At 42.9% G+C, this 21,267-nt stretch overlaps 1 protein-coding gene across 1 annotated transcript in view; it reads left to right on the forward strand.

Annotated features, from left to right (window-relative positions):
• Positions 1 to 21,267, forward strand: part of LOC102485052 (nuclear envelope pore membrane protein POM 121C) — a gene marked incomplete in the record, with an annotated part of 33,681 nt that overhangs the window by 7,237 nt on the left and 5,177 nt on the right. Inside the window, 8 exon segments of the mRNA XM_014590310.1 lie at positions 3,597 to 3,767; positions 15,724 to 15,815; positions 16,527 to 16,600; positions 17,362 to 17,486; positions 17,596 to 17,698; positions 17,973 to 18,149; positions 18,822 to 19,462; positions 19,464 to 20,490. Coding sequence (XP_014445796.1) covers positions 3,597 to 3,767; positions 15,724 to 15,815; positions 16,527 to 16,600; positions 17,362 to 17,486; positions 17,596 to 17,698; positions 17,973 to 18,149; positions 18,822 to 19,462; positions 19,464 to 20,490 — 2,410 coding nt within the window.

Raw genomic sequence — 21,267 nt, forward strand, 5'->3', positions numbered from 1 at the left:
CCTGCTGCTTTTGTGCCTAAGTAAGTATAAGTGAGTGTCCACATGGGTGAGATAGCAACTATTTGGGAAAGGGGCATTATCAGAATTGTTTCTTTATAGATTATCTTCTTAGATTTTTGCCTTACTTAATTAGTTCATATTCACATCTTTGAAATCAGGGAGGAACATTTTCAGTAACTAGCTACAATGTTCTGTTCAATTATTTTTAATGTTTATGTATTAATATGGGTGAAATATACTAAGACTAAGAAAGTTTGTAAATACATTTGATGACCAAGTATACGTGCAGACGGAAGGATCACAGGGTTTATACGATGGATAAAGTACAACAATATGAAATTGAATATAAATGTTAAGTGTCAACACTTAAGTTTAAAAATACATTGGAGGCGGGTCAACTCCGTGGCCTAGTGATAAAGAGAGCTGGATCCCACATGGTCACCCATGTGATTTGAATCCTGGACCTGGGACCTTCAAAAACACAGCAGGCAAATTTATGTGTTTGCCCATAATTCCAGCAGAATGGTGGTAAAGGAACTGTGGTGTGACTACACCCTGTTGGGGAGAGCTTTCTCCCTCTTTCTGTCTCTAGCACACACACGTGCCCTCTGGCAAATGAAAAAATACCTTGGAGGGAATGGAAAGTGGCTCAGAAAAAATATGTGGAAAGTCTTAGGGTAACATATACTTTGAGTCAGCTATATGATTAAAAAAAAAAATTATGTGCTCCTAGTTCGTGTTATTAGAAGAAAATCTAAATGGGACAGATAAGCAGAAATCCTTCCTTTCCTTAGTTCTTTGCAGACCGTCCATGGAGCACTATGCACAGTTCAGCATCCTGCACTACAAGAGCAGTGTATACAAATGGAAATTCATTCCAGCAAAGAAACTAAGATATTAAGAGATTTAAAAAAGCCAAAAGAGTGTGGTGGCGGGTGAGGGGCTATTGAAGGTATAGAATACTAGCTCAGAGGAGAAGAATCTCAAGGGGAATAAGGAAATAAGGGCAGGAAGAAGGATAGTCCCTGAAGGACTATCACTTGAAAGAAGTCACTTGCTCAGTTTGGCTCCAAATAGGAGCCATGCGTGAAAGTTAGAGGAATTACTTTTTAATCCAGTGTAAGAGTAAATGGAATCACGGTTGACTGGATCACTCTAGGAAGATAGACAGCTTTATCAAGGTGTAACTTGCAGTAAACCGTACCTGTTTGAAGTGTTCAGGTTGATAAGTTTTGACATGTAGAATACCCCGTGAAACCCATCACTACAGTCAGGATGGCAAGCAAGTCCATCACCTACAAAAGTCCCCTTGTGTCACTTCTTCCAGGCCCTCCTCCATCCCCAGGCATCCACTGATCCACTTTCTTTTTTTTTTTTTCTTTCAAATATTTTTATTTTATTTTTTAATCATCATCATAATCTTCTTTATATTACATTGGATTACATATAACTTTACAGTGTATTACATTGTTTTTTCAAAAGGGAATGCCATGCATGTCCGTCAGTACAGAGACATTAATCTCCCCACTTCAACATTCAATATCTTTTCTTTGTTTTCCCCAATCATTATTTTTATTATTCTAATTATTTTTTAAAACAGTCAATTGCTATTTCTCATTTTTGCTTGTAAAAATACTTTGCCCATCATGAAATACTTCTCAGACCAATCCAGTTGAGAATACTATACATGTCATCATCAACAGATAATAAGCCATATCTGTTTATCACTAACGTCCTGCCTCTCTATTGTTCACTTGCTATCTTTCTCTATCCTCTTCTCTTCACTTACCCCATTCCACACTGTCCTATTCTCATTAAGTACCTTCACTGCTTTTATGTCCTCCGATTTTTTGCTCTCTATCATAGAGTGCGGATAGTCGGTATATATTGATTGGATACATACAATATCTTTCTTTCATAGCCTGGCTTACTTCACTCAGCAATAGATCCTCCATATCTGACCACTTTCTATCAAATTCCAGGGTCTTGTTATTTTTTATGGCTGAGTAGTATTCCATAGAGTATATATACCACACTTTTCCAATCCATTCATCAGTTTGTGGACATTTAGGTTGGTTCCATGTCTTGGCAATTGTGAATAATGCTGCAATAAACATGGATGTGCAAGCACTTTTCTGACTGAGCGTTCTCCTGTCTTTTGGGTAAATACCCAGAAGTGGGATTGCTGGATCAAATGGTAGTTCTATTTGTAGATCTTTGAGGAACCTCCATATTGTTCTCCACAGTGGTTGAACTAGTTTACCTTCCCACCAACAGTGTAGGAGGGTTCCCTTTTCACCACATCCCCGCCAACACTTATCACTTTTTATATTCTTAATCTTTGCCATTCTGACAGGGGTTAGGTGGTACACTGATCCACTTTCAATCACTCTAGATGAGTGTATTTTTTCAAGACTATTATATAAATAGAGTCATGTTAAGTTTTAAATATTTGGGACCAGCAGATGACGTAGCTGTTACGTCACTGGACTCCCACATGGTCAACTGCAGTTTGAGTCTCAGACCCAGTGGCTTGAAAATCTCTCCAGAGAGACCAGTGGATGGCGTAATGGTTACATTGCTGGACTCTCACTTGGTCAACTGTTGTTTAAGTTCCAGACCAGGTGGCCTGAAATTCACACTGGGAGCATGTGGCTGCATCCCCAAAATCCCAAGAGGAGAATGAAAGAGAAGGGATTGCAGCATGGCCATCCCCCCCCACACCGGGGGGGAGTAATTTCTTGCTTTCTGACTCTGTCTCCAGTGAGCGCACGTGCCCTATAGCAAAAATCTCTCTGGAAAAAAAAGAGAAAATCACACCAAGTGTGCATACGTTCATGCCCAAGATCCTGGGAGGAGAAGGGATTGTGGCATGGCTATCCCCCTAGGGAGTGATTTCTCACTTTCCTTTTCACTGTGTGTGTCTGTCTCTCTGCAGTGAGCATACATGCCCTAAGGCAAAAAACCGCTTAAAAAAATTTTTTTTTAATATGTGGCTTTTCCTATGAATTGTCTGACACATTTAACCAAATTGTTAACAATAAATTAAGAGCATTATCCTCTTCCCTTCAGGTTTACTTATTTTGCGGGGGAGAGATTTTTGCTACAGGGTGTGTGTGCTTGCCAGACAAAGTGAGAAATCACCCCTCATTGGAGTGGCCATGCTGCAGTCCCTTCTCTATTCTCCTCCTGAGATCTTGGGCGCACACACACATCCGCCTGACGTGAGTTTGAATCCCACTAGGTCTGAGACTTGAACCGTAGTTGACCATGTGAGAGTCCAGTGATGGAGCCACTACGCCCTCTGCTGGCCCATTCCCTTCAGGTGTATTAAATAAGGAGTCATGTCAATAGATGAAACCATAAAAGAATGTTACCTTCAACGGTACATGTAACTGGGACCAGCAGGTGGCATGGTGGTTAAGGCACTGGACACTCCCACATAGCCTATCATGGTTTGAGTCCCAGACATGGCTTTCTTTCTCACTCTCTCTCTCTGTGTCTCTCTCTGGTCAAATTAAAATAAATGAATGAATAAATAAAATAATTATTTTTAAAAAATAGTACATGTAACTATCTTTTTCCTTTTTATTAGGCCTGGGTCTCTGAAGAGAGGTCTCAATTCCCAGAGCTCAGATGACCACTTGAATAAGCGATCCCGCACCTCTTCCATGAGCTCCCTGACAAGCACATACACAGGTGGCATCCCCAGCTCCAGCCGCAATGCCATTACCAGTTCTTATAGTTCTACTCGAGGCTTCTCACAGGTACAGTGGCAACTCTTGGGTTCCCAGCATTAATTCATCGATTAACAAGTGTTTACTAACCACCTTTTTACCTGTCAGATGTTGGGATTGTGCCTAAGCTAGCAAAATACACAAACCCTTGAATAATAACGGTAGACCAATGGGACAGAATAGAAAGCCCAGAAAATAAGCCAGTAGATTTGTGGAAACTTGTTACAAAACAGAGCTGTTATTGCAGACAAATGGAAGAATTTGATTAAAAAGGTTAGAGTGAGTTTGGATTGCGTTGGGTCATAAAAGATGTATCCTGTAGGCACGTAGAGTTCAGTGGAAGTTTTTTAAGTAGAAAGTGGTCTTGATTGATTTTTAGAAAAGTATGTCATGGTATAGTATAATGTTGGCAACAGAGCAAACTTTACCAGATAGACTTGGGTTCAAATGGTAACTCTGACACTTAGTAGCTTGGTAAGTCACTTAAACTTTTTCTCATAGCTGAAGGATTGTTGTAAATATCAAAGTAGTGTTTGAAAAGCACCTGTTATAGTGCCTGTCGATAAGTGGATACCAGATATATGAGGGGTCTTCAAAAGGTTCTTAGAAAATGCATGTTACGGGAACCAGCAGTTAGCGTAATGGCTATGTCGCTGGACTCCCGCGTAGTCGACCACAGTTCGCATCCCGGACCCCATGGCTTAAAACTCACGCCGGGCGCGTGTGCGTGCGTGCCCAAGATCCCAAGAGGAGAATGGAGGAGAAGGGATTGCGGCGTGACCATCCCCCCAGGGGGTGATTTCTCGCTTTCTGTCTCTGTGTGTCTCTCTGTCTGTCTGGCAAGCGCACGCGCCCTATAGCAAAAAAAAACTCTCAAAAAAAAAAAAAAGAAAATACATGTTACAAAAAATCTATGCATGGATTTCCTAATTGTTTTGCATCAAAATAAACTTTAATTCTGTGGGTTTTTTTTTGTTTTGTTTTGTTTTGTTTTGTTTTGTTTCCATATAGCAGGTAGAAAAAAAGATAAAGCATTTGTATAGAAAGATGTTTCAGGAACCAGCAGATGGTAAAATGGTTACGTCACTGGAGTCACATGTATTCGACTGTGGTTCAAGGCTTAAACGCCAGGCACATGTATGTGCATGCCCAAAATCCTGAGAGGAAAATGGAGGAGAAGGGATTGCACAATGCATGGCCTGGGGGGGATGATTTCTCACTTTGTCTCTCCAGTGAGTGCATGCATCCTATACCAAAAATCTCTCTTAAAGAAATTTTTTTTCTGAGACAAGTTCATCATCCTGGAAGGCTCTTACATTAATATAAATGAACAATGAATGCCCTAGCCAGAGCAGTTGAGAGAATGAAGAAGTAAAAGAATATCTTTACCTCAAACACTCTCTGCTAGGCCTTATGCACTTTACTTGCATTTCTTCATTTAATCATCACAACAGTCCTCCTAAATACGTAATTATTCTTGTCTTAATCTTTTTTTTTTTTTTTTTTAATTTGTGTTGCTATAGGGTGGGTGTTCTTGCCAGAAACACAGAGAAAGACAAAGAGACAGAAAGCGAGAAATCCCACATTGCAGTCCCTTCTCCTCCATTCTCCTCTTGTGATTTTGGGCATGCACACACATCTACCAGGCATGAGTTTAAGCCGCCAGGTCCAGGACTCGAACTGTGGTCAATACATAGTAGTCCAGCGATGTAGCTGTTACACCATCTGCTGGTCCCAACATGTACTCCTTTTTTTTGGAAAGGTTTTTGCTATAGGGTGTGTGTGCTCACCAGAAACACAGAGAAAGACAGGCAGAAAACAACTCATCACCCCCTCCCAGGAGGGATGGCCGCTCCTCAATCCCTTCTCCATTCCCTCTTGGGATCTTGGGCATGCATGTACACATGCCTGGTGTGAGTTTAAGCCACTGGTTCCAGGACTCGAACCGTGGCTGACTTCATGGGAGTCCAACAACAGCCATTATGCCAACTGCTGGTCCCCCAACATGTACTCTTAATGCCTATTTTTCATGTAAATGGGTAGTTGGATCCTGAGGTTTGTTTAGATTCAGGTTCAGTTATTTTGGCAGAATACTTGATAGGTGGCACTGTTTCTTTTTTTCTTTTTTTTCTTTTGCTATAGGGCACGTGCGCTCACCAGAAAGAGAAAGACAGAGAGACAGAAAGCGAGAAATCACCCCCCAGGGGGATGGCCACACCACAATCCCTTCTCCATTCTCTTCCCGGGATCTTGGGCACACATAAACACGTGCTCGGCGTGAATTTAAGCCACCGGGTCCGGGGCTCAAACCGTGGTCGCCTACGTGGGAGTTCAGTGACATAGCCAATACGCTAACTGACACTGTGTTTCTTATTGCATCACAACAGGAGGCCCGTTATGTCTGGTTTTCCCAGTTTCAGAGTTGTGAATGTTGTTCACTTTCAGTAATGTGAATACTGAAAACTGGATTCAGGTGTTGCCCATCTGATCCATTAAGTTTTTTTCTATGAACTTTTTTTTTCTTGGATTTTTTGCTAATAAGGTGTGTGTCTTGCTGGAAAGACAGAGACAGAGAGAAATCACCCTCCAGGGCGAAAGGCCATGCCCCAGTCCCTTCTCTCAGGGTTTTGGGCATTCGTGTACACATACCTGGCGTGAATTTTAAGCTGCCACTTCTGGGACTGGACTCGTGGTCAACTACAAGGGAGTCCAGTGACATAACCATTATGCCATCTTCTGGTCCCTCTGTGAACTTTTTAAAAATACTTCTTCCCTTATTTAAATTTGACCAGAGAGAGAAAGGGAGAGCGAGAAAGCAAGCTGGGACTCAAACCACAGTCAACCATGTGGTGCAATCACAACCACCATGCCACCTGTGACTTTTTATCTGATGATTTTTCAGTCATTTATCATCTTTACCTATATTCATTGTTATATTAGGTTATGAAATGTTTGTTATTGAATTCTGTACTCTCTTATGTAATGATTTAACTGAACTTCTATACAGAACTTGTCCTGCCTAGAGGAATGACAGATTAATAAGGCATTGATTTCATAGCTCACTCCAAAAGTGGCCAGTGTGATTTTTAATGTACCTATTGATTATTTCTATGAACTTCTGAATTTTTCTAAACACTTACTGTTTTTCAGTGTACTGTAGTTTTTTTATTTTTAATGTGCGAACTTTTTCTCACTTTGGCCTATAGGAGCCCTTTGAAACTAGCTCCTGTATTTTTCTGTTTTGCCCTAGCAGTCTTTGACCAGCAGCTTCCTTGTTTTTTGACCTCCCAAAAAGTCTACTTTGTATATCTCCAGCCTTGACTGATGTTGTTTTTTTAAATAGGTTTGGTTTCTTCTAGTCTAAAGACAACAATCTTAGGTTCTAGAAAAGATAAGATATATAGATCCTCTAGAAAGAAACCTAAATTACTAGTTTATGATGATTTATGATGATGTTTTTAAAATCACATAGTCAAAGAATTAAACATTTTCAACAATGACAAATCTCCCTCATTCCTACTCCATCAGTCCTACTTTTCTTCTTTCTTCCTGTCTTATATAGTTTTAACATTTCGTATAAATGGAAATAGGATACTTTTTTTTTTTTTAGACTTTTGCCATAGGGCACATACACTCATTGGAGAGAGAGAGACAGTCAGAGGGAAAGTGAGAAATCATCCCCCAGGGGCAATGGCCACATTATAATCCCTTCTCTGTTGTTCTCCCAGAATCTTTATTTTTTTTTAGAGGTTTTTGCTATAGGGCGCGTGCACTTGTCAGACAGACAGAGACAGAGAGATAGAAAGCAAGGATTCACCCCCACAAAGGGGATGGCCACACCGCAATCCCTTCTCCATTCTCCTCTCGGGATCTTGGACACACACGCACACGTGCCCGGCGTGAGTTTAAGCCACCCAGTCCAGGACTCGAACCGCGGTCGACTACGTGGGAGTCCAGCGACATAGCCATTACGCTAACTGCTGGTCCCTTCTCCCAGAATCTTAAGTATGCATGCACATGCACCGGGCATGAGTTTCAGGCCACCAGATCCAGACTCAAACTGTGGTCGGCCATGTGGGAATCCAGTGATGTAACTGCTACTCCATCTGCCAGCCCAAGGATGCATTCTTTTGTGTTTGATTTCCTTTACTCAATTCTTACTTGTGAGAATTACACGTTATTGCATGTAGCAGTTCACTCATTTTCATTTCTCTTTACTGTCCAGTAATATGAGTACACCACATTTGATTTTCTTTGCTACCATCAGACACTTGAGTTTCCAGTGTGAGACCACTGTGAATGATGCTGCTGTGGACCAAGTCCTGGCGCACATAAAGTTATGTGTATGTTCACTTTTAGTAAATGTTGATAAACAAGTTTTTTTCCCAAGAGATTTTTCCTGTGGGCATGTGTGCTCACCAGACAAAAAGTGAGAAATCACCCCTCGGGGAGCTAGCCATGTCGTAATCCTTTCTCATCCATTCTCCTCTCAGGATTTTGGACACGCACATTCACGTGCCCAGTGTGAGTTTTCAGCTGCCAGGTCTGGGATTTGAACCACAGTCGGCCACGTGGGAATCTGGCAATGTAACCATTATGCCATCTGCTGGTCCCACTAAACAGTTTTTTTTTTTTAATGACTTATTTAATTGTATTCATTTATTTTAATTTGACCAGAGAAAAACAGAGAAAGTGAGAAAGCAAGCCACCAGGTTTGGGACTCGGACCATGGTCAACCATCTAGATATGTCCAGTGCTTTAACCATCATGCCATCTGCTGGCCCCTAAATAGTTTTTTAAAGTGGGTGTTTAAGTTTGTATTTCTTCCAGCAGAATATGAGATTTTGTTCTTGTTGTTCCATAGCCTAACACTTGATATTGCCAGTCTTTTTAGCCATTCAAGTATGTGTGTGAAGTAGTGTTCATTGTAGTTTTAATCTGCATTGCCCTGATTACTAATGAGATAGAGGTATGGACTGTTTATTAGCCATTTGTTTATCTTCTTTTCTCAAATGTCTTGTCAAGTATCTTGGTTTTTTCTATTAGGTTGTGTTTTTCTTACTGATTTAAATAAATTCTTTTTTTTTTTTTCCTTTTTCTTTTTCTTTTATTTTAATTTTTTTTTTTTTTTTTGAGGGGTTTTTGATATAAGGCGTTGCGGTTTCCCAGGAATGTTGTTCACTTTCAGTAATGTGAATACTGAAAACTGGATTCAGGTGTTGCCCATCTGATCCATTAAGTTTTTTTCTATGAACTTTTTTTTTCTTGGATTTTTTGCTAATAAGGTGTGTGTCTTGCTGGAAAGACAGAGACAGAGAGAAATCACCCTCCAGGGCGAAAGGCCATGCCCCAGTCCCTTCTCTCAGGGTTTTGGGCATTCGTGTACACATACCTGGCGTGAATTTTAAGCTGCCACTTCTGGGACTGGACTCGTGGTCAACTACAAGGGAGTCCAGTGACATAACCATTATGCCATCTTCTGGTCCCTCTGTGAACTTTTTAAAAATACTTCTTCCCTTATTTAAATTTGACCAGAGAGAGAAAGGGAGAGCGAGAAAGCAAGCTGGGACTCAAACCACAGTCAACCATGTGGTGCAATCACAACCACCATGCCACCTGTGACTTTTTATCTGATGATTTTTCAGTCATTTATCATCTTTACCTATATTCATTGTTATATTAGGTTATGAAATGTTTGTTATTGAATTCTGTACTCTCTTATGTAATGATTTAACTGAACTTCTATACAGAACTTGTCCTGCCTAGAGGAATGACAGATTAATAAGGCATTGATTTCATAGCTCACTCCAAAAGTGGCCAGTGTGATTTTTAATGTACCTATTGATTATTTCTATGAACTTCTGAATTTTTCTAAACACTTACTGTTTTTCAGTGTACTGTAGTTTTTTTATTTTTAATGTGCGAACTTTTTCTCACTTTGGCCTATAGGAGCCCTTTGAAACTAGCTCCTGTATTTTTCTGTTTTGCCCTAGCAGTCTTTGACCAGCAGCTTCCTTGTTTTTTGACCTCCCAAAAAGTCTACTTTGTATATCTCCAGCCTTGACTGATGTTGTTTTTTTAAATAGGTTTGGTTTCTTCTAGTCTAAAGACAACAATCTTAGGTTCTAGAAAAGATAAGATATATAGATCCTCTAGAAAGAAACCTAAATTACTAGTTTATGATGATTTATGATGATGTTTTTAAAATCACATAGTCAAAGAATTAAACATTTTCAACAATGACAAATCTCCCTCATTCCTACTCCCCCATCAGTCCTACTTTTCTTCTTTCTTCCTGTCTTATATAGTTTTAACATTTCGTATAACTGGAAATAGGATAGTTTTTTTTTTTTTATCTTTTGCAGAATGACGTCTTATATAGTTTTAACATTTCGTATAAATGGAAATAGGATACTTTTTTTTTTTTTAGACTTTTGCCATAGGGCACATACACTCATTGGAGAGAGAGAGACAGTCAGAGGGAAAGTGAGAAATCATCCCCCAGGGGCAATGGCCACATTATAATCCCTTCTCTGTTGTTCTCCCAGAATCTTTATTTTTTTTTTAGAGGTTTTTGCTATAGGGCGCGTGCACTTGTCAGACAGACAGAGACAGAGAGATAGAAAGCAAGGATTCACCCCCACAAAGGGGATGGCCACACCGCAATCCCTTCTCCATTCTCCTCTCGGGATCTTGGACACACACGCACACGTGCCCGGCGTGAGTTTAAGCCACCCAGTCCAGGACTCGAACCGCGGTCGACTACGTGGGAGTCCAGCGACATAGCCATTACGCTAACTGCTGGTCCCTTCTCCCAGAATCTTAAGTATGCATGCACATGCACCGGGCATGAGTTTCAGGCCACCAGATCCAGACTCAAACTGTGGTCGGCCATGTGGGAATCCAGTGATGTAACTGCTACTCCATCTGCCAGCCCAAGGATGCATTCTTTTGTGTTTGATTTCCTTTACTCAATTCTTACTTGTGAGAATTACACGTTATTGCATGTAGCAGTTCACTCATTTTCATTTCTCTTTACTGTCCAGTAATATGAGTACACCACATTTGATTTTCTTTGCTACCATCAGACACTTGAGTTTCCAGTGTGAGACCACTGTGAATGATGCTGCTGTGGACCAAGTCCTGGCGCACATAAAGTTATGTGTATGTTCACTTTTAGTAAATGTTGATAAACAAGTTTTTTTCCCAAGAGATTTTTCCTGTGGGCATGTGTGCTCACCAGACAAAAAGTGAGAAATCACCCCTCGGGGAGCTAGCCATGTCGTAATCCTTTCTCATCCATTCTCCTCTCAGGATTTTGGACACGCACATTCACGTGCCCAGTGTGAGTTTTCAGCTGCCAGGTCTGGGATTTGAACCACAGTCGGCCACGTGGGAATCTGGCAATGTAACCATTATGCCATCTGCTGGTCCCACTACAGTTTTTTTTTTTTTTAATGACTTATTTAATTGTATTCATTTATTTTAATTTGACCAGAGAAAAACAGAGAAAGTGAGAAAGCAAGCCACCAGGTTTGGGACTCGGACCATGGTCAACCATCTAGATATGTCCAGTGCTTTAACCATCATGCCATCTGCTGGCCCCTAAATAGTTTTTTAAAGTGGGTGTTTAAGTTTGTATTTCTTCCAGCAGAATATGAGATTTTGTTCTTGTTGTTCCATAGCCTAACACTTGATATTGCCAGTCTTTTTAGCCATTCAAGTATGTGTGTGAAGTAGTGTTCATTGTAGTTTTAATCTGCATTGCCCTGATTACTAATGAGATAGAGGTATGGACTGTTTATTAGCCATTTGTTTATCTTCTTTTCTCAAATGTCTTGTCAAGTATCTTGGTTTTTTCTATTAGGTTGTGTTTTTCTTACTGATTTAAATAAATTCTTTTTTTTTTTTTCCTTTTTCTTTTTCTTTTATTTTAATTTTTTTTTTTTGAGGGGTGTTTGCTATAAGGCGCGTGCGCTCGCCAGACAGAGACATAGAGACAGAAAGCGAGAAATCACCTCCCAGGGGGATGGTCACGCCGCAATCCCTTCTCCTCCATTCTCCTCTCGGGATCTTGGGCACGCATGCACACGCGCCTGGCGTGAGATTTAAGCCACCGGGTCCAGGACGCGAACCGTGGTCAACTACGTGGGAGTTCAGCGACATAGCCATTACGCTAACTGCTCGTTCCCTAAATAAATTCTTTATATATCCTAGATACAAGCTCTCTTCCAGTTATGTGTTATAACAAATAAATATCCTCTCTATGGCTTGCCATTTCATTCTCTTTTCTTTTTTTTCTTTTTTTTTTCTTTTTTTTTGCCATTTCATTCTCTTAATGATTAGTCTACTTTGAATTCAGGAATTCTTTGTCTACCTAAAGCTATGATGATTTTATCTTGGAGAGGTTTTTGTTTTTATTTTGTTTTTGGTTTTTTTTTGCTATAGGGCGCATGTGCTCGCCAGACAGACAGAGACAGAAAGTGAGAAATCACCCCCCAGGGGGGATGGTCACGCCGCAATCCCTTCTCCTCCATTCTCCTCTCGGGATCTTGGGTACGCACACACATGCGCCCGGCGTGAGTTTTAAGCCACTGGGTCCGGGACGCGAACCACGGTCGACTACATGGGAGTCCAGCAACATAGCCATTACGCTAACTGCTGGTCCCTGATGATTTTATCTTATGCTACCTTCTAGAGGCTTTGTTATTTTATCTTTCATATTTAGATCTATAATAAGGCTGCAGTGGATTTTTGTGTGTGTTGTAAGGCAAGGGTCAAAAGCTTTGGGTTTTTCCCTCCACAGAAATAGCAGTTTCTTTCTGTGGGTTTTATTGAAAGGACAAGCCCTTTCCCTAGTGTTCTGCAGTGCCCCGTTTGTCATACTTTCAGTGTCCATCTGTATCTGGGTCCATTTCTAAATTGGATTCTATCCTGTTTTTTTTTTTTCCCTGTCATGACACAGTCTTAAAAACTCTTGATATCCAGGACCAGCAGTTAGGGTAATGGCTATGTCGCTGGACTCCAATGTAGTTGACCACGGTTCGCATCCCGGACCCGGTCGCTTAAAACTCACGCCAGGTGCGTGTGTGTGCGTGCCCAAGATCCCAAGAGGAGAACGGAGGAGAAGGGGTTGCGGCATAGCCATCCCCCCTGGGGGGTGATTTCTCTCTGTCTCTGTCTGTCTGGCGAGCGCACGTACCCTATAGCAGAAACCTCTCCCCCCCCAAAAAAAAAAAACTTGATATCCAGTAGAATAAATCATTTCACTTTCTCATTTGTCTTAATTTTGTCTTAGATATTGACTTTTTCCATTTTCATAAACCTTCTAGAATCAACTCATCAATTTCTAAAACATATGCTTGCTGAGATACTGATTCAGATTCTTTAACCAGGGCCAGCAGGTGGCGCAGTAGTTAAAAAGGTACTGGACTCCTGCATTGCTGACCACAGTTTGATTCCTGGACCTGGCAGCTTGCTTTCTCACTTTCTCTTTCTCTCTGTCTGTCTCTGGTCAAATTAATAATAATAATAACAACAACAACAACAACAAATAAATAATTCGTTAAAAAATCGTCTTTAACCTACTGATTGTTTGGGATAGAAATGATGTTTTTACAATAGTGAGTCTTCCAATCTGAGCACAGTACATCCTTCATTTATTTACATCATTTCCTATTTCTTACAGAGGGTTTAGTTCTCTCTTGTTAGATTTATTCATAGGTATGTGGTTTTGATGCTATTATAAGTAGTGTTTTTAAAACTTGGTTATTGCTCGGAACTGGCAGATGGCATAATGTTTAAATCATTGGACTCCCACATAGTTGACCGCAGTTTGAGTCTCAGACCCGGCAGTTTAAAACTCACACTGAGAGTGTGTGCATACTTACCCAAGATTCTGAGAGGAGAATGGAGAAGGGATTGTGACGTGGCCATCCCACGGGAGGTGGGGGGATGTGAATTCCTGCTTTCTGTCTCTCTGGCAAGCACGCACACTCTTTATCTCAAAAAAAAAAAAAAAGTTGATTATTGCTTATGTACAGAATACAACTGCCATGGGAAGGCTTAAGGGAATAAAATGCTTAGTGTACCTCGCAAGTGTCCCATACAGGGTCAGTCTTAGGAGGAAAAATTCAATACATACGTTTGGAAAGAGGAAAAATCCACTTTTCTTATAGTCATTTCTTTTTCAATCAGAATGGTCCCTTGCCTCCACAGCCCAGGGAACGTTACAGTATTTTTTGGCAACAAAACAAAACAAGCAAACAAACAAACCCAACAGCCAGAAAAAAAAGAAAAAAATAAAAGAAATACAATTGATTGTGTTTTTGGAAAAGCTGCACAATTTTTAATATTCATCTGCATGTTATTTAGGATTTTTTTCTACAATGCAGTGGTTTTTTTCTTTCTGATTTTTTTTTTTCCATAAAGCATGTGTGTTCACCAGAGAGAGGAAAAATGAGAAATCACCCTCCAAGAGGGGTGACCACACTTCAATCCCTTCTTCCATTTTCTCAGAATTTGGGGCATGCTCACACATATGTGCACCCATGTGGCATGATTTTCAAGCCGCTGGATCTGGGACTTTAACTGCAGTCAGCCAAATGGGAATCCAACACCTTAACCACCATGTCACCTGCCGGCCCGCCTTTGGCATTTCTGGGCCTTCATTGTTGAAGGATGTGTAGTCTTGAGTGTTTAGGGCACTTTGTTTTAAAAATGCAAGGTGATGGGACCAGCAGATAGCATAATAGTTATGTTGCTAGACTTCCACATAGTCAACTGCAGTTCAAGTCCCAGACCTGGCAACTTAAAACTCATGCCAGGTATGTGTGCGTGCATGCCCAAGATCCCAAGAGGAGAGGGATTGCAGTGTGGCCATCTGCCCTGGGGGGTGATTTTTCATTTATTTTTTATTTTTTTATATTACATTTAATCGCATTTATCTTTACAGTGTATTACATATCTTTTTCTAGCACAGTTACCATGCATTTCAGTCAAGACAAAGACATTACTATACACAGCAGCAGCAGCAAATAGCTGTTCGTGATTTCTCACATTTTGTCTCTCTGACTCTTTCCAGTGAGTGCACATACCCTATTGCAAAAATCTCTCAAAAAAACCAAAAACTTGAAACATAAATGAAAGCCAGACTAAGTTAGTTCACTGGCTTATCATCAGTGGAATAGTTTCTTGATTTACTTTTGTGGGTTTTATAGATTAAATCTAAATGTATGTATTATAGCTGTGTACCATTACTAAATCTGACATTCTGCTCTTTATTTGGGCCTGACAGCTTGTGTGCTCACCAGAAACAGAAGGAGAGAGCACCCCCCCAAGTTGGGCATGGTCATGCTGCAATCCCTTTTCTTACATTTTTCCATCTTGTTGGGATTTGGGGCACAGGTGCCTAGCATGTTTTTAACATGCAAGGATCAGGATTCAAACTACACAGCTGACTGTGTGGGATCTAGGTCTCTTAATAACTAGGCCACAGGGCCAGCCCCATTCTGCTTTTTCATATGTACAAAAAATGCATTAATTCCTTCTATATTTATTACTTAGCAATCCATTACTTTTCTAGACTCTTCTTTTTTTCTATAGTTTAATATTAGTAATTGACTTTGTTTTCAAGAGTCTTTCTTCATAAAGAAATTGTTTTTGGTTTTAGACAGAGATTTTTGTTATAGGGTGTGTGCTCTTGCCAGAGAGACAGAAAGTGAGAAATCACCCCCAGGGGATGGCCATGCTGCAATCCCTTCTCCATTCTCCTCTCAGGATTTTGGGCATGCACACATGCATCTGTTGTTAGTTTTAAGCTGCTGAGTCTAGGCCTCAAACTGCAGTTGACTGTGTCATGAAGAAATTGTTTTTAGTCCCTTGAGAGTCTTTATATGCAGTGATGAATAGACACAACATTACGTTGCAGGTTGGATGCTCCAGTATCAGCAAGGCTCAGTAGTGTAACTCTCTATTTGACTTGTAGCTCTGGAAGAGAAGTGGCCCCAGCTCATCACCCTTCTCTAGCCCAGCCTCATCCCGCTCGCAGACACCAGAGAGGCCAGCGAAGAAAACAAGGTAAGCAGCATTCTCCAGTTACTGTTAGCTGTGTGCACAAATGACAAATGAGAGAAGGAAGGACATTCACTTGGCTTTTAGGCTTTCTGCAGCTCTGGCTGCAAAATCAGAGTCCAAGCTTTAAGCAAGATAGTGAAGGACCCATTCATTGCTCTTGTCTCCTCCTGGTCCTACTGTCTCACTGACTATGAAGACCTCTGGCTCTCTACCTTCCACTCCAGCATAGGTGATCAGGGTATGAGAGTAGAGGCCACTTGGAGTGGAGTACAGAGAGTCATGTCCATGGGCAGGAGCCTTCATATTCTGGACTCCAGCTGACCCTCTAGGTACTTAGTCGCTGGAACCCCACTTTCTCAGGCCTCACATCTGCATCTGTTGGGTTGTCAGAAAAGTGACAATATTTTTCCATTTTTCTCTGCAAAAATGTGTCATGATTTTTCCAACGACCCAATAGAATTCTCAGGAACTTGACAGGATATAGGCAAGGTTTCATAGTTTATTGTTTTATAGTTATAAAGCAGATTTTTCCATGAGCTGTGTCTTTTATTTCTGAAGGAATTTTCTTTGGACTTTTTTATTCTGGTATACTGAGATCTTAAGTCATGATTTTTCCAGGCTTTGGTCACTTGGGGGTTATAAGGATATAAAAAATAATCTAGCAGCATGTCTAAGAAGTCTTTCTGAATTCAACTCTGCCTTTTCTCCCTACAGAGAAGAGGAGCCATGTCATCATTCCAGTTCTTCAACTCCGTTGGTGACAGATAAGGAGTCCCAGGGAGAAAGGGGTAAGTAGATATGTGAGCAGGCATGGCTGTTGGTGGTAGTGGAAGTGTTTATGGAGGATACACAGATGGATACCTATTGAAAACCATTTGTTGATCTGGCCCAGTGGCCTGGTTGTTAAAGGAGCCAGATCCCACGTGGCTAACCACTGTTCAAATTCCAGCAAAAAGAAAATAATAATCCCTGTTGCCTCAAAAATTATGCCAGGCACATGTGTGTGTGTGTGCGTGCGTGCATGCTGGAAATCCCGACAGGATGAGAGTGGAGAAGGGACTGTGACAGAACTGAACCCAATTGCCTTCTCCCTCTCACTGTTTCTTCTGTCTCCCTAGTGAGTGCATGTGCCCTCTGGCAATTAAAAAAGTAAAAAAAGACAAACCATGTCTTGAGTGTTGTTATTTCTGGGGCTTGGTAGATAAAAGTCCCTATCCTTCAGAGACTTTTAATTTGATAAGGGTGAGTAGTAACATAGATGACAGTGTAACACATGATAACTGGTGGATAGAGCTACACCCAGCTTGAGACACCCAGGAGCCATCAAGCTGTCTAGTAAGCAGTGGTATGCATGCACTTGGAGTACTTACCTCTTTGTATCCTCTTTATTCTTAGAGATAATCTTGCAAACATATCCAAGGATCTGAACCTTGGAAGATAGATTCTTTTCAGATACCCAGTGAAAACTCAGTATTAAAAAAACAAGTGTTTAGACAGAAGTATCCACTTCTGGAAGAGGGAAGGAAACAAGTCTGTATTTCTTCTTTAGATGCAGATACAACTACAGGGAAGAAACAGAATTCGTGGAACTCTCCTTCTACCCCTGGCAGCTCTGGGCAGCGTAAAAGGAAGATTCAGCTACTGCCCTCCAGGCGAGGGGACCAGCTGACCTTGGTATGGTCTTGTCTGTCTGCTCTGCACACCCTACTCGGCTCTTCCAAGTCTTAGGAAGCCTGAATATAAGTTCCTTCTGGTTGACTTGACTTTTCTTTCTCTTTGGTAGCCTCCAGCTCCTCAGCTTGGTTATTCAATCACGGCAGAAGACCTTGATATGGAAAAGAAAGCTTCCTTCCAGTGGTTTAACAAGGTCTTGGAGGACAAGACTGGTAAGGACTGTAGATCACAGAGGTTACAAGTGTATGTTTCCTTTGGGTTTTTTGTTTGTTTGTTTGTTTCTTATCTTAAAAGAATTTCTTTAGAAACATCCCAGAAAGAGTTCCATGTTTCCCTTTGGTCTCTCTCATCTGAAGACTCACTTGAGTTTTCATTGAAACCTGGAGAACGATGGCCACCTCTACAATAGAGGTGTTATCCATGCCCTCTGATATGCCACGTGGAAAGAATTCCCAAAGACAGCCACATCTTTTCCTCCTTCTTTAGATGCTGCCTTGAACATTGTCACTGAGAAGCCACCTGCTACTCAGCCACCTTTTACGTTTGCCCTGCCTGCTGCTGGGACTACTTCCTCACCAACCTCCCTCCCAGCCCCAAGCACTAACCCACTGCTAGAGAGCCTGAAGAAGATGCAGAATTCCCCAGGACTCCCACTTTTCCCAGGTGAGTGGGAGAGGTTCCTTTGCAGCATACGGTGACTTTTGAGCTTCAGCCTGTGTTTAGGTTGAAGTAAAAACATCATACCTGTCAGTCGTTGAACATTGTTCTTAAGATTAAATCTACTCAGACTGACCAAACCTGAAGCTGGCACAGACTTCAAAGTGTCAGAACTCTATAATCAGGACATTGTAGGGAAGGTGTGATACAGAAGGTGTATTAATCTGAGGGAGGCAGCTTAGTTTTGGCTCTTGATTTGAAAGACAGTTGCTTGGTTGCTCTGAGCCTGGCTGTTGTTATATCTTCTGTAAAATGGGAATAATGTTCTCCCTGGTGAGACATCAGTGTGATGATATGGCTAAGATGGTACATGCTTATTAATTAGACCACAGGCCCAGAATAATACTAATTCCGAGGGGGCATGCCTAGAACAGTTCAGATGGTTCAGCTGTCTGTAGTTCCACACATTTAACCCCCAGTTAGACCACAGTTTATCCCCCTCTGTCTTTCTTAGGACCTGAGGAGTAGAAATAACTTTATCACTATGGTATATTTCGTTATATTTATTGATTGCTAGATCCCTAGTATTTTGTGTGTGGCAATCACAGGGAGAATACAGAAATGTTGAATACCATAATATTTGAAGTATTCAGAATGCACTTATCTTACTCTTCCCAGAATCATCTGGAGCCCCAGCCACTGTGGCCCCTTCGCCTCCAAAGACACCCAGCCTCCTGGCCCCTGTTGGCTCTTCCCAGTCAGAGCCCCTTCTGGGCACTGCTTCAGACTCGAAACCCCCAGCTATTTTCATGGGACTGACCCCTGCTTCTTCCACAGTACCAGTCACTGACACCACTTCGCCACCTCCAGCCCTGCAGGCTGAGATACCTGCCAAATCCCAAGACCCACCTGCCCCATCCCCCACTCCCAAGCCAAGTATTCTGCTTGGAATGCTGAGCCCCCCATCTTCTAACCCTGCTCCCCCTGCTGCTCCTGCTGCATCTACAGCATCTCCCACATTCAAGCCCATTTTCCCCATCCCACCTAAAAGTGAGAAGGAAGGCCCCTTGCCAACCAGCCCTGCAACCACGGCCACTGCATCTTCCAGCTCCACCGTCCCCACAACCACCAGCACCTCTGCCCCCCTGACTTTCGAGCCTGTCTTTGGCAGCATGGGGCCCCCTACATCAGTACCCTTGCCATCACCCTTCTCCTTTAGTCAGACAGTGACTGCACCCACTACTTCAGCCACAACTGCCCCTGTCTTCACTGGCCTAGCCACTGCCACCTCGACAGTGGCTTTCCTCACCACAGCCAGCACATCCACAGACAGACTCTGCTTCGAAACCCGCCTTTGGCTTTGCTGTGAGCACTGTCACCAGCACCATGAGCAGCGTGACTAGCACCACCTCTTCCACTTCACAGCCTTTCCTCTTTGGGGCTCCCCCAGCCTCTGGTGCCAGTTTCACCCCACCCATGGGCTCCATATTCCAGTTTGGCAAGCCTCCTGCCCTCCCTGCATCAACCACAGTCACCAGCTTTGGCCAGTCCCTTCCCAGTGCTGCTCAGACAGCTGCCAGCAGCAGCACCACTGGCTTTGGTGGTTTTGGCAGCACCCTCACAACCTCAGCCCCAGTCACCACCAGCCAGCCTGTGCTGACATTCAGTAACACGACCACCCCCACATTCAACATTCCCTTTGGCTCCAGCACCAAGCCCCCTCTCCCATCATATCCCGGGACAGGAGCCAGTTCTCAGCCCACATTTGGGGCCACTGACGGGCAGCAGCAGGGGGCCACCGAGCCAGCTATTCCCAGCTTTGGCAGCTCCTTCACATTTGGAAGCTCTGCAGCCCCAGCCCTGACGGCCACTCCAGCGCCAACCCCAGCTCAGCCCACCTTTGGCAGCACCACGCAGTCAGCTTTTGGTGGTTTGAAAACCACAGCCTCTGCCTTCGGCGCCCCTGCCAGCACCCAGCCAGCCTTTGGCAGCACCACAGCGATCTTCTCCTTCGGTGCAGCCACCACCTCTGGCTTTGGAGCTACAACCCAGACCTCCAGCAGTGGGACTAGTAGCACAGTGTTTGGCAGCACAGCTCCGTCGCCTTTCACGTTTGGGGGCTCGGCCGCTCCTGCTAGCAGCGGGGGCTTTGGAATCAATGTGGCTACCCCAGGCACCAGCTCCACGTCTGGAGCCTTCAGCTTTGGAGCAGGACAGAGTGGGACCACCGGCACCACCACCCCCTTTGGGGGGGGCTTGAGTCAGAACAGCCTGGGCACCCCCAATCAGAGCACACCCTTTGCCTTCAACGTGGCCAGCACACCTGAGAGCAAACCTGTGTTTGGAGGTAAGATGAGGAATGGGCTTGGTCAGCTGGACCAGGCAGGGCTGTGAGTGCCGGCATGTGCTCTCTTCTCAGGGAGCCTACACTGTGGTGGTGGAGAGGCAAACGTTAAGTAGAGAAACAAATGTCAGGTAGTGGTAAATATTTCGGTAGAATACATAATGACTTTGAAGAAGCCATCATGGACTTAAGTGGTCAGGGAAGGTCTGTGGAACCAACATATTTAAGGGGAGAGTATATTTTGTGACAAGAAGGGGTTGCCAGTATGGGGTCGGGGGGGAAATGTGTGTGTGAGGGAGAGCGTGCCCACTGCAGGCGCAAGGTAACTGGTGCCATGGGGCAGAGGAAAGTCAAGTGTGGCTAGAGATTTTAAAACAGGAAATTGCGTAGAGGAGCTTGAGAGGCAGGCAGAGGTTCTGAAAGTCACTTACGGTCAGGGTTTGGCGTTTGGATTTTAAATTGTTGAGGGCACCCTTAACAAGGTCACGGTCCTCTTACCTCAGCCCTCCAGCTCCTTAGGATCTTGGGCACATATGTACCTAGTGTTTTCAGGTTAATTCGAGATCTGAACCCGTTGGTGGCCGTGTGACTGCCAGCCCTGCTGATCAGTATGCCTCTGTGGCCCAGGTGGAATGGTGCTGCTCTGTGGTGCCTGAGGCCGTGTGAGAGGCCCAGGTTCAGTTTCTGGCCCAGTAAAGCAAGTCTGGCATACCTGTGGTCCTGGCTAGTTAGGAGGCTGGGGCCAGATGGCTGAAACCTGGAAAACCCTGTCAGGAATGC

The sequence above is a fragment of the Tupaia chinensis genome, unplaced genomic scaffold (assembly GCF_000334495.1).
Source record: "Tupaia chinensis unplaced genomic scaffold, TupChi_1.0 Scaffold000429_1, whole genome shotgun sequence".
Taxonomy (NCBI): Eukaryota; Metazoa; Chordata; class Mammalia; order Scandentia; family Tupaiidae; genus Tupaia; species Tupaia belangeri.